The sequence below is a fragment of the Gouania willdenowi genome, chromosome 16 (genome assembly GCF_900634775.1).
Source record: "Gouania willdenowi chromosome 16, fGouWil2.1, whole genome shotgun sequence".
NCBI classification, from domain to species: Eukaryota; Metazoa; Chordata; class Actinopteri; order Blenniiformes; family Gobiesocidae; genus Gouania; species Gouania willdenowi.
This window is the reverse complement of record NC_041059.1, coordinates 17,878,267-17,889,946: the sequence shown is the minus strand read 5'-3', so window position 1 is coordinate 17,889,946 and position 11,680 is coordinate 17,878,267. Positions and strand designations below refer to the sequence as shown.

Here is an 11,680-nt window from a genome sequence, read left to right as displayed (position 1 = left end):
GCATTTCCGCCCAACACTGGTGATAACGCACTTTAGTTTGCATTCAATGTTAAATGAATAATTCAAGACTGGCGAGCTTGTTTAAATTGACACGATTAGATACAGCTGATGTGTGTGTGTGTGTGTGTGTGTGTGTGTGTGTGGTAGGAGGACTTTGTGGTATGGAAACCAAATGAGTCATTGCTCACTAAAAGGAAATGGCAGAATAAACAGAAAGCAAAAACCGCTTTTTTATTTGGTGGCACGTCTGGCAAAGGACATGATGGTCTTATTTAAGTGGGTCTTGTTTGTGGTATGTCTGCGATTTGAAGGTATGGCCTTTTTATAAATGATAATATTGCCATTTAGTAAGATTCATAAAATACTGTTAACATTATTACTCTACTGTTTGCTTATTTCCTATGTGATTTTATACACACTAATATCAGAAGTGCTTTTCTTATTCCTTTTTTATGATTTCTCACAGGTGCCCAAACAAAACTCTCCTCTTGGACACTTGAGATGCCGACCCATGTGAAAGGTTTTCCTGGGTCGTGTGTCGTGATTCCCTGCTTATTCAACTACCCAGATCCAGAGAGTAGGGCTACTGGGTTTACTGGGATTTGGACAGATGACTCGAATCATGTGATCTATCACCCGGTTCAGTCTAAAATGCTGCAGCAGTACCGGGGTCGCACAACACTGATGGGAGACATCAGGCAAAGGAACTGCTCTCTGAAAATAGACCCTTTGCAAGAAAGTGACCATGGACCTTTTCACTTCAGGATTGAAATGGACAATTATGAGAAGTATTCCTACATTGAACAGAAAGTATCCATAAGTAAGTGGGAAATATATTGTTTTTCTGTTAACAGCTAAGTTACATTTGCTATTTAAGGTAATGTAGTTTTATACGGTAACACTTTACTTGAAGTTTTAATAATAATAATACATTTTATTTGAAATTCAGCGCCTTTCAGGTCACCTAAGGTCACTTAACAGTACATGATAAAACCACAACAACATAGTATAAAACCACAAGAAAATTCAAGCTAAAACAGTATAAAAACAACAGTAAAAATGAAGCTAATACACAGAGACAGAGCAGGGGGGTAGAGGGGGTTTTGGTGGTGATGCAGGCAGCTGAGTTCTGGGCTAACTGAAGTTTATGGAGGGATTTGCTGGGGAGACCAAAGAGAAGGGAATTGCAATAATTGAGCCGGGAAGTGACGAGACTGTGGACAAGAATAGCGGCAGTGTGAGGGGTGAGGGAGGGGTGGAGGCAATTAATGTTTGCGGAGGTGGAACTTTGCAGACCGGGTAATATCATTAATGTGGGATTTGTACGATAGAGTGCTGTCGAGGATGACACCCAGACTCTTAACCTGTGGGGAGGGTTAAATGGAGGAGTTGTCAATTTGGATGCAGAAACTATTGGATTCGGAGAGTGTTGATTTTGTACCAATGAGGAGAACCTCTGTTTTGTCACTGTTGAGTTTTAGGAGATTATGATTTAACGATGATTTAACTTCTGTGATACAGTCGGTAAGGGAAGGGGTGGGGAGGGTAGAAGATGGTTTACTGGTGAGGTAGAGCTGGGTGCCATCCGCGTTAACAGTGAAAATGAATGCCAAATTTACGGAAGATATTGCCAAGGGGGAGGTAAATAATGAAGAGAAGGGGCCCCAGGACTGAGCCCTGGGGCACACCTGTAGTGACAGGGTAGGGTTTTGATTTAAAAGATTTGAGCTGGATGAACTGAGTGCGGCCGGAGAGATAGGATTTAAACCAGTTAAGAAGGGTGTGGGTAATACCAATGGAAGCTAATCTGTTCAGAAGGGTGGTGTGAGAGATGGTGTCAAATGCCGCACTCAGGTCAAGGAGGATGAGGATGGTGAGGAGTCCAGAATCACCTGCCATGAGGAGGTCGTTGGTTGTTTTTACGAGTGCTGTTTTAGTGCTATGAAGGGGGCGAAAACCGGACTGGAACTGTTCATAAAGGTTTTTGTGGGATCGGTGAGAGTGAAGTTGGCTGGCGACTGTTTATTCGAGAATTTTACTGATGAAGGGGAGATTTGAGATGGGATGGAAGTTATTGAGATTGGAAGGATCTGCACCGGGCTTTTTTTTGGGATTGGAGTTATTGCAGCAGTTTTGAAGGATGAGGGAACAGTTCCAGTGATGAGAGAGGAGTGGATGATGGCTGATATGATGGGAATCAGAGAGGGGAGGGAGGCTTTGACCAGGAATGTGGGGAGAGGGTCCAACTGACAGGAGAATGGTTTGGACTGACGGATGAGGTCTGAGATTTCAGAGGGTGTGGGGAGTTGGAAAGTGGAAAAGGAATGAGTAAATGGGAAGGATTCTGGTGGGATGGGGAGAGGAGAGTTCTGACTGAGGTGGTGATGAATGTTCTGGATTTCTGAGGAGAGAAATGACATTAAGGTTTCACAGGATGAGGTGGCAGTGAGTCAGGAGGGCAGGTGAGTTTATTGAGGAGAGAAAACAGACTTGAACTGATTAAACTGGAGTAATATTCAGATTTTGTTTTGGCAATAGAGTCTTTGTACTGGAGGATGTGGTTATTGTACATGTCTTTGTGAATAGTGAGGTGGGTTTTTTTATGGAGGCGCTCGAGTTGGCGACCTCTGGCTTTCATGAGCCGGAGATTGTGTGTGAACCAGGGGGCAGGAGTGGAGAATGAAACAGACATGGATTTTATACATAAGGCTGACATTACGCCATCATTAGCATGAATAAGGTGTCATGAAGGCTGTCATTAAGTGTAAAGATAAATTATGACACCTTTTGAGCTATGTTGGCATTTTTTTGGTTTAGGTGGATGGATCTAGTGGGGTTAGGGTTAAGGTTAAAGGTTAGGGGTTAGGGTAATGAATGACAGGGTTAGGGGTTAAAGTTAGCGTTAGGTGTCATTTCATAATAATGACAGCATAATGTCAGCCTTATGTGTACAACTTCAAGTAAGGTCTTACAGAGATTCCTAAGTTGGTTTCTTTATACAGCACAAAGCAAAAACAATTCACAGTTTTGAAATAATTAGATTACTTAATCAGCAAACTGCAGCTCATCCATGTTTTGATTCTACAGCTCCTTTTTTCAGTTTTATTGTGAAACCAGACAACGACAGAACACTTTTTATCCTGTGAAAAGACAAATACATATCTGTAGGTTGAGTCTCGGAAAACTATATTTAGACTCAGGAACTGTTTCAAGGGAATTGAAACTGCTGCTGAAGCTATTTCTTTAAAAACAAACCAAAACATTAGTTTTAGTTTATTACTTATAACAGGAAATTCCACTCTTTTATTATTCCATCCAAATTAAATGTATGACTGCTGTCTGTTTATGTATAAATATAATTGCATATTTTTTTTAATCAAATGTTATCAGCAGTCTTAAAGTTTGTGATCATCAATATAAAATTATAAATACTTAATATTGAAGTCACAATTTGTTTGATATGTAAAAATGAACAGCTCAGGCACTGTTTTGTCTAATGTCCTTTAACTACAGTGTATTTCTTTTTGCCCAGCAGTGCCTAGCCCCATCCAATTCACTGTAACCGAGGAAATTGAAGAAGGACAAAATGTGTCTGCATTCTGCTCTGTGGCTCACTCCTGCCCCCCCTCTCCCCCTGCTTTCAAATGGAGTCACTCTGGAGAGGAGAACCTCCAATCGCAGCAGCTGGAACATGGTCTGTGGAACGTGACTTCCACTCTGACTTTTCAGGTCACCCACGCTGATCACAGAAAGCCTCTGAAATGTACCGTAGAGTACAAAGGAGGGATGCATCAGGAAGCGTACAGATCCCTTCAAGTGAAATGTAAGTGTTGGAATTTCATGACCTCGGCAAAGAATTAAGATTTCAGTCGGTTAGACTTTTTTCTTTCTTTCCTCTTGTCACTGTTTTTACAGAACTATTGCAATGTTTTTGTTCACAAATTATTGGTTATAATTTATACACATACTTCACAAATTCATTCAGTTATCACACAATCCTCTATTAGCATCTTGATCAACAAATACCCAGAGGTGAAAGTAATGGATTACAAGTACTCACATTACTGTAATTGAGTTGCTTTTATGGGTACTTGTACTTTTTGAGGACATTTCTAAATCAGTCATTGTATTTGTACTTAAGTAAGTTTTAAAAGAATTTAAGTAATTTGTTACATTTATAAAACCAACTGTTACTGAATAAATTATTTGTTTTAAAATGATCAGCGGACATTGTGAAATGAGTAGACACATGATAGCCAACCAACCAGATTAAACGTAATGCACCGTGCCAAAACAGCATTAAATGCTGGTTCTTTTCTCAATTTTAGAGTTCACAAGTGTATCTATGCTTAGCGCCTGAGAAATAGTGTTATTTCTAATTGAATGTATCGGTTTTATTTTATTTTATACAGATGGTTTTGTGGAAAATACATTTAGTTTCAAATGTGCAAGATCTTGTCTCTTAATTTTTAAGTTTATACTTGAGATGTTTACTGTATGTAAGGGAACCGTGGCAAGATTTATGACCAAAAATAAATGTGGGGGTGAAAGTAACAAGTAACTTTTACTTTTAAGACTATTTAATTGAGCTACTTTTTACTTGTACTTTGTACTTGAGTACAATTTCAACCAAGTAGCAGTACTTCTACTTGAGTAGGGTATATCCCCTGATAGCACACATACATCTCGCCAACGTCGGCATGATGAATGAAGTTGCATCGGCGAGACATATTATGGAGAGAGTTTGCTCATTGGGCAGACGTCGCGGAGACATCGTCGTTTGGTCGATGTTTGGACGATGGATTAAAGATGCTCAGCGCGGCCTCTCTATTAACCTTTATTTAGCTCAGATCATTCAATTAGTATAAATATCTCCATATATATATAGTTGAGTATTTACTTAAATCTGATAGGAATGTGGCAATATCACAACAACAACAACAACAACAACAAAAAATATACCACCACTAAATATCTTATTATGTGTGGACAAAATAAAAAGAGACACAGTTCATGATCATAAATGTATTTTCAGCAGCATAGCCAAAAGAGCCACAGCACAAAAACAGCTTCATGGAAGTGACATTTTACAGTTCTAGTTTTATAAGTGGTATCATCGCTTTGGGGGAAAAAACACACAAAATGACGCATTAGGAGTAGAATGCTGACACACAATCTGAGGTCAACACCGGCGAGACGTATGTGTGCTATCTGGGTCAGTACTCTTTACACCTCTGTAAATACCCCATCCTATGTCCGCTGCACAGTCCAGATCCTTTTCACTGTTTAAACAAAGTGATATGAGTTAGTTTTGGACAAAGTGACTTGATTAATGTCTTATTAATTAATGACCAAATTGCCTTTTGGGAGGTATGACTTCAGTGAGCGCTGGTATTAGCGTTGCAGCATTAATCAGGTAATGTGATTAGTTGGTTAGTTAGCTCCCTGTCGGCCCCTTGTCTAGCACAGTCTGTGGCCTCAGCATACTTCATTGTATGAATGTAAGTGTATCATTTGTTATCCTTCCCACAGATGCCCCTATTAATGTAAAGGCTGAATACCAAACCGACATACAGGAAGGGGAAAATGTGAAGCTGAGTTGCTCCAGTGAGGCTTGGCCTCCTGCCAGTAGCTACGAGTGGCATAATGGGACTGGTGCTCTGCTGCATAAGGGACACATGTACATGTTACACAATGTGTCGAGACACACGAAACCCCTATACTGTGTAGCCAGTAATGAAGCAGGACTTGGCAAATCAAGCTCTGTGCTGATCAATGTGTTGTGTAAGTCAGCAAACAAAGAATAGAAATGAAAAGAAAAAGAAAAGGTCTCTGAACTGTGCATGACCTTGTTTTTCACCTCCTCACGCAGATGCCCCTGAAATACAGGCCGTGTCCTACTGCCGCTCAGAATTAGGTGGAGTAAAGTGTATCTGCATTGTAGAGTCCAGTCCTCCCAGCACCGTCCATTTCTACCTCGCAGACAGAAATCTCCAAAGCACAAACACAAAGAAACATGGATCACTCACATACTCCGTCCTTCAGACAGACGCAGGCTTTACGGAGCCTGTGACATGTTTTGCATACAACACCCAGGGCAACGCCAGCCTCACATTGTCTGTGTTCGTTGACAGTAAGGATATCGCTCCAATTCTGAAAAGACTATTATAAAAAAAAAAAACAAAAGACCAAAAGAATGTAAAGTCTGATGAGTTTGGGTTTTCTTTTCACAGGTAAGATACTGTATGCTTCCATCGCCAGTGGGGCAGTTGGAATATTCTTGATAATACTTTTGGTGATATTGGGAGTTAAAAAATGGTAAGCTGACAATGAATGCTTATAACCAAAAGGATAAAAAGATGAACTATTCCTCCTCCTATTCAGTCATGTAGAATATTGTGCATGGTATAATATGTGTAGGAGAACTACGGGTATGTGTCTTCATTTAAACGAGACATGGGCAACTGGTGGTGCAGGGACCACATCTGGTCCTCAGTCTAATTTTTTGCGGCACCCAAAACAAATCCCCAAAAATTGTACTTCTAGAAGTTGAAAGAAATATAAAGCCCGACATCATACACAAAATAACTCCCAAAACACACAAATCAACAGCACAAAGTCCAAAAGCACACACAAAAAATACACAAATTGACTCATAAAACACAAAATGACAACAAAGACGGACACAACAACCACTTAAACAAACAAAAGGAGGACAAAAACACACAAAAAATCACATTACAGAATGGCTCCAAAGACACACAAACTTTCAACAACATTGCACAAAACAACAACAAAAATACAGAAAGTGACCCCAAAATGCACAAATTGATAACAAAAAGGCTGAAAATGACAAAAAAAACACACAATTATAACAAGAACATGACAAAAACACACATAATGACTTTAAAAACATACAAAATGTCAAAACACTGACAAAACAACAAAACCAAAGAAAAAGACAACACTTTTCCCATAGAGTTGCCCATCCCTGAAGTAGGAGGGGGAAAACAAACTTGGATTTGCAGTTTTTGTCTTGTCTGCAGTACTAATGACTTTACATTTCAGCAGGGGAAAATCCAGTGACACACACACATCGGACACAAGCACATTGCAGATGGAAAAGTCCGTGGAGCTCTATCACCATGAAAGGTTTAGTCACTCACATGTGTTTGAGAGACAAATATCCATTTTCCTAAAGATCCTCTACCATAGATCCATTGTTTTTCTTTCTTTCTCAGTAAAAACAACAGAAAAATTGCACAGTGCGCCGCTATGAATGCTGAATATCCAGTATACAACAACGTTGATGTAAGTGAAGTTCTCTTTATTATTTCATTGCTCAGTAAAAAGTACTTACAATAAGTTGTTTGTGTTTGTCTTAAGGACTATGATGACGCTCATGTGTATGCAAATATGTAGCGTTACATGGAAGATCACTTGCTGTCCATCCAGGAGAGATGATTTTAAATGCACTTATTTTGTATCATTTACAAAATTGTGCTATGAGAAGACTTTGTTGTATATGAAAATAAAATAAAATTGAATGAAATGTTTATATTCTGTTACACTGAATGCTTATATATTTAGGCCAGCCCTCTACATTACAGCTGTGTGTATTATTGAAATGATTAAAAAGTACTATAATATTTGATAACAAAAGGACAACAGAATTTTTATTATTTGATTCATTAACCAAAATGTTAATCACTATAAAGCACACATACAGAGGATGAAGATACATACGTAGACTTGGGGATATAATAATAAAATGAATAATAGATTGTCTATCCTTGCAAAGATCAGAATACTGAAACAGTCACACTCTGCCCGTCACCTCCTACTTTTACATCCACTTTTTATAGTAGCTTCTCAAAATATCACAAACACAACCTCGATGACTAAAAACACCCTATTTGGGGGAAAGAAAAAAAAAAAAAAGACGTATCTAAATCTTGTTTTCCAGCACGTGTGAAATGACATCAAATAAAATGCATCAGAAACTTCAAGAAATATAAACCATAAACAAACGCAGATGAATGTGAGTTACTACTGTACAATAAGAATGATGCAAAAACATTATGAAAGAGTACATTTCTTAAGCATGATTAAAAACATTCAGTGATATATTTATGTTAACTTAGTAAAAAGCATGTATAGTTGTCTCTAATAAATTACACATACAAGCCAAATCTAATACACTTTGTCATACCTGTGAATTTCTCTTGGAGATGAATAAAGTATCTATCTATCTATCTATCTATCTATCTATCTATCTATCTATCTATCTATCTATCTATCTATCTATCTATCTATCTATCTATCTACCTGAGACAGAAACTAATAAAAATAGTCATCTTTAAAAACAAATTGTTGTCTTGTAATTATACATTCATAAAAATCTTTCTTAAATGTGTTTTATGAGTGTCTGAATGCCTATAGGCACATACATATACAGTACACAATACACTTTTCTCAGTTCAACAGTTCAAATTCACTATTTTTTTAATGTTGCCAACAATATCCAGATGTTTCTTGTTGTTTCTTATTAATAGTACTCCTGTACCCACCCGTATAATTTAGTCGTCCATCCAAACAGGCCAACAGTCAAACCATTAGAAACAGGCCATTACAGAAACACATTTAGGCACAGAGCCACTCAAAAAAGTTATTTATAATGACTTGGACAAAAATATTATTCATCATCCCCTATTGTTTCTATTTAATAACTGTACAAATGTTTAAGACTGAGTCAAGCCTACGTATTTATTGTAATACTCACATTCTTGTATATTTTTTATTTGATGTTTGATGCAAAACTACACAATATAGAAAACTGGCTTTTATTAAAAAAATAAATACATTTTCCTATTTAAATTTCCTGTAGAATGCATTGGCAGAGTATTTTTTTGCAGTAACTGAAAGCCTGCAGTTCAGACACTTTAAATAAATACAATCATGTGTGAGAAAGTGGGAGCAGTTTTAAAAATAATGTTTGTCGAGTTTACGCAATTCTGCTGATGTGTATTTGGCCATCTGTATCGCATAACATGAAAATCAACCTGTATATCAACCAAAATAAGGGCCATGGGTGGGTCTTAAAGAATAGTACAGAAGTACATTAAAGCCAACTTAATTTTTCAAATAATTCACGTTTCCATATAAGTTCTCTGTGGGATCCTCACATTGGTTATTTTCAGCAGTTGGAGCCTGCAATGATAAAAATGTAACATAAAAGTCAGATTTTTCTGTTTATTAGAATTTGTATTTGTTGCACTTTTTGTCAATGTCGCATTATTTGTCGTGTACACACTAATGCACTCATTGTACCTCATAGTTGATGTAAATAGGCTCATTTTTAGCTTCGGGTTCATCGATTGTTGTATCTTGTTTGTTGGAGAATGACTCTCTACAAAATAAGAAACAAAAACAATAATTATCGTGTGAGGGAAAAAACATATTACACGTTTTTACATCATAAATTCAAAAACCTAATTGTACTACATACTTCTTTGGTATGTCTGCTGAAGCTCGGCTAAAGTTAGCGTAGTAACCAGAACCTTCTCTGGTTAAAGTCAGTGACCTGGAAAATAAATATTATAAATAAGTTGTTATTTGCTTGGAAAGTTGCCTTGGTAAAATAAATAAATAATAATAGTCAATAAAAAGTTTAAATAAAAGTATTCTTCGTACCTTTTGCGTTTTATGTGAACGAAAACTCCGACTACAATGAGGATGATCACCAGTGCGGCGGCTGGTACAAAGATGCCCACATACAATGTTTCCTGGTTTAGATTCTCACTACCTGAAGATACTGTGAGAAACCAGATATTTGCTGGAATTAATCATCTTTATCACAGGGAAAGCATTTGAATTTCATCATTTGTTAGTTTGAAATGACAAAAAGTTAAAAAAATTTAAAAAAAATGAACAATGTGCTGGTTTGACTTACCTTCTACGGTCTGAAAGCTGGGAATAGTTGTCATCCCTGTGAACGCTAAAGTTTAAACAGTTACTAACTGTTGGACTATTAAAGAAGTAATGAAATTAAAATGATAAAAGTCTTACTTTTGACATTTGGGTTGGGTGTGACGGCTGCATCATCTGGGTTTGTGTAAAGCACAGGTTACATTTTAAAGCACACAAACATGTTGGTAATCTTAATATCAGAGTCAATGTTCTCACCAATCACTGCAATGGAAACAGGGACTTTACGAAAACTGTATTTGTCTTTGTTGTAAACTCTCATATATATTAATACGTTCTTCGTGACGTTCTTGATCTGGAGGGTGCAGTTTCTTTTGGTTTGGTCTCCGATGATCTTGGTCCTTCCTCTGTACTCAGCGTCCACACATGTATCATTGGGATGAAAAATAAATGTTTGCTTGTCCGGGTCACCTTTTGTACATGTATCTGTTTTCCCATTTTTTTTCCAGGTTACTTTGATGTCATTGGTGTGGAGGCTTTCTGGGTAGGTAAACGTGCAATTAACCGTTATGTCTGAGCCTGCCCTTGCCTGTTGACTGCTGTTGACAGTGATGGTCCAGTTTTGGCCTGGGTTCAAAAACAAAATTCAAAGCCGAAATGTGTACTTTATAGGTCATATTCAGCGTTTGAACTCAAAACACATACAAAAATGTCACTCACCGTTTGAGTAAGTGGCCAACATTAACATGAGACTCAGACGAATGAACCCTGGCAGCAGCATCTGTCTCAGTGAAACACTCCACAGCTAACACATATAATACAAAAGTTCCTTTTACACCTGGGTCTGATATAGTCCAATTCTTTTCAATCTCCAATTGAATACAAAGACTTTATACTCACTTCAAGAGGGACTCAAGGGAGTTTACTGCTCTCTAGTCTAAGGTTCTCTTTTTGAGATCTTTAGTGTTAAGAAAACTCTTGTTGTTTCCTGTTGCATTATAACAGTGAGCTGAGAAAAGAGGAAGTTTGGTTAAAGATGTGAGTTTTGACTATATCTTACTTGTACATCTTTGAACTCCAAGGTTTTAATAACCCCCCTCCCACACACACACACACACACACACACACACACACACCCACACACACACACACACACACACACACACACACACACACACACACACACACACACACACACACACACACACACACACACACAGCAAATGATTGTAATCTGCAAACTACATTATCTTTAAGGGTGAGGTGTCAAAACTCAAAACTGTTGAAACAGTTGACATTCACTGTCAGCAGTTTGTGTCAATGAGTCACTGACACCTCTTTTTTAAAATGTGTGAGAACGCAGAAGTCCTTTTAATGCTTTCATCTAAATCATTGTATCAATGTACCCAAGATTATGTAAATGTAAATATATTATTATCCAAAGATCCAGAACAAATATTTGGGTCATGGAACATAGTTTCCAGAGGTGAAAGTAATGAGTTACAAGTACTCACGTTACTGTAATTGAGTTGCTTTTCTGGGTACTTGTACTGAGTTTGAGTCTATTTCTAAATCAGTCATTTTACTTGTAATTTGTTACACTTCTACACCCAGCAATTAATGAGTAAATTATTATTCTTTGTTTTAAAATCATAAACGGACATTGTGAAGCTACAAAAAATGAAATGACCAGACAACAATCTAATGCATCACATCACAGCTGACCAACCAGATTAAACGTAATGCACGGCGC

General features: G+C 37.6%; 2 protein-coding genes across 5 annotated transcripts; one reads left to right on the top strand and one right to left on the bottom strand.

Moving 5' to 3' along the window:
- The first annotated feature begins 205 nt into the window (after window positions 1–205).
- On the top strand, window positions 206–7,556 carry LOC114477685 (myelin-associated glycoprotein). 4 transcript variants are annotated; one of them, XM_028470170.1, is made up of 9 exons: window positions 206–311; window positions 467–820; window positions 3,536–3,823; window positions 5,533–5,784; window positions 5,873–6,133; window positions 6,234–6,318; window positions 7,069–7,152; window positions 7,242–7,311; window positions 7,387–7,556. In XM_028470170.1, the coding sequence occupies exons 1-9, from the start codon at window positions 260–262 to the stop codon at window positions 7,420–7,422; spliced, it is 1,482 nt and encodes a 493-aa protein (XP_028325971.1). In that variant the 5' UTR covers window positions 206–259; the 3' UTR covers window positions 7,423–7,556. The 4 variants fall into 4 exon arrangements, with proteins under 4 accessions (XP_028325971.1, XP_028325972.1, XP_028325970.1 ...); XM_028470171.1 differs by having other exon boundaries at window positions 3,533–3,823; window positions 7,072–7,152; XM_028470169.1 differs by having other exon boundaries at window positions 3,533–3,823.
- An 829-nt stretch (window positions 7,557–8,385) lies between these two features.
- On the bottom strand, window positions 8,386–10,956 carry LOC114477697 (uncharacterized). Its single transcript, XM_028470190.1, has 9 exons — window positions 10,828–10,956; window positions 10,648–10,732; window positions 10,186–10,554; window positions 10,069–10,104; window positions 9,953–9,997; window positions 9,694–9,814; window positions 9,509–9,583; window positions 9,331–9,409; window positions 8,386–9,210 (listed from the first exon to the last, which is right to left on the bottom strand). The coding sequence occupies exons 2-9, from the start codon at window positions 10,706–10,708 to the stop codon at window positions 9,133–9,135; spliced, it is 864 nt and encodes a 287-aa protein (XP_028325991.1). The 5' UTR covers window positions 10,709–10,732; window positions 10,828–10,956; the 3' UTR covers window positions 8,386–9,132.
- Window positions 10,957–11,680: the final 724 nt, after the last annotated feature.

What these genes read in the sequence shown, in the direction of transcription:
- LOC114477697 (XM_028470190.1), bottom strand. Translation starts at nt 10,708, where the DNA reads ATGCTGCTGCCAGGGTTCATTCGTCTGAGTCTCATGTTAATGTTGGCC. An exon ending in ACCCAACCCAAATGTCAAAA is followed by an intron (nt 9,998 to 10,068) that starts GTAAGACTTTTA and finishes TTTAAACTTTAG; the next exon opens with CGTTCACAGGGATGACAACT. An exon ending in GTTCACATAAAACGCAAAAG is followed by an intron (nt 9,584 to 9,693) that starts GTACGAAGAATA and finishes TTTATTTTCCAG; the next exon opens with GTCACTGACTTTAACCAGAG.
- LOC114477685 (XM_028470169.1), top strand. Translation starts at nt 260, where the DNA reads ATGATGGTCTTATTTAAGTGGGTCTTGTTTGTGGTATGTCTGCGATTT. An exon ending in GGTATGTCTGCGATTTGAAG is followed by an intron (nt 312 to 466) that starts GTATGGCCTTTT and finishes GATTTCTCACAG; the next exon opens with GTGCCCAAACAAAACTCTCC. An exon ending in TGTGCTGATCAATGTGTTGT is followed by an intron (nt 5,785 to 5,872) that starts GTAAGTCAGCAA and finishes CTCCTCACGCAG; the next exon opens with ATGCCCCTGAAATACAGGCC.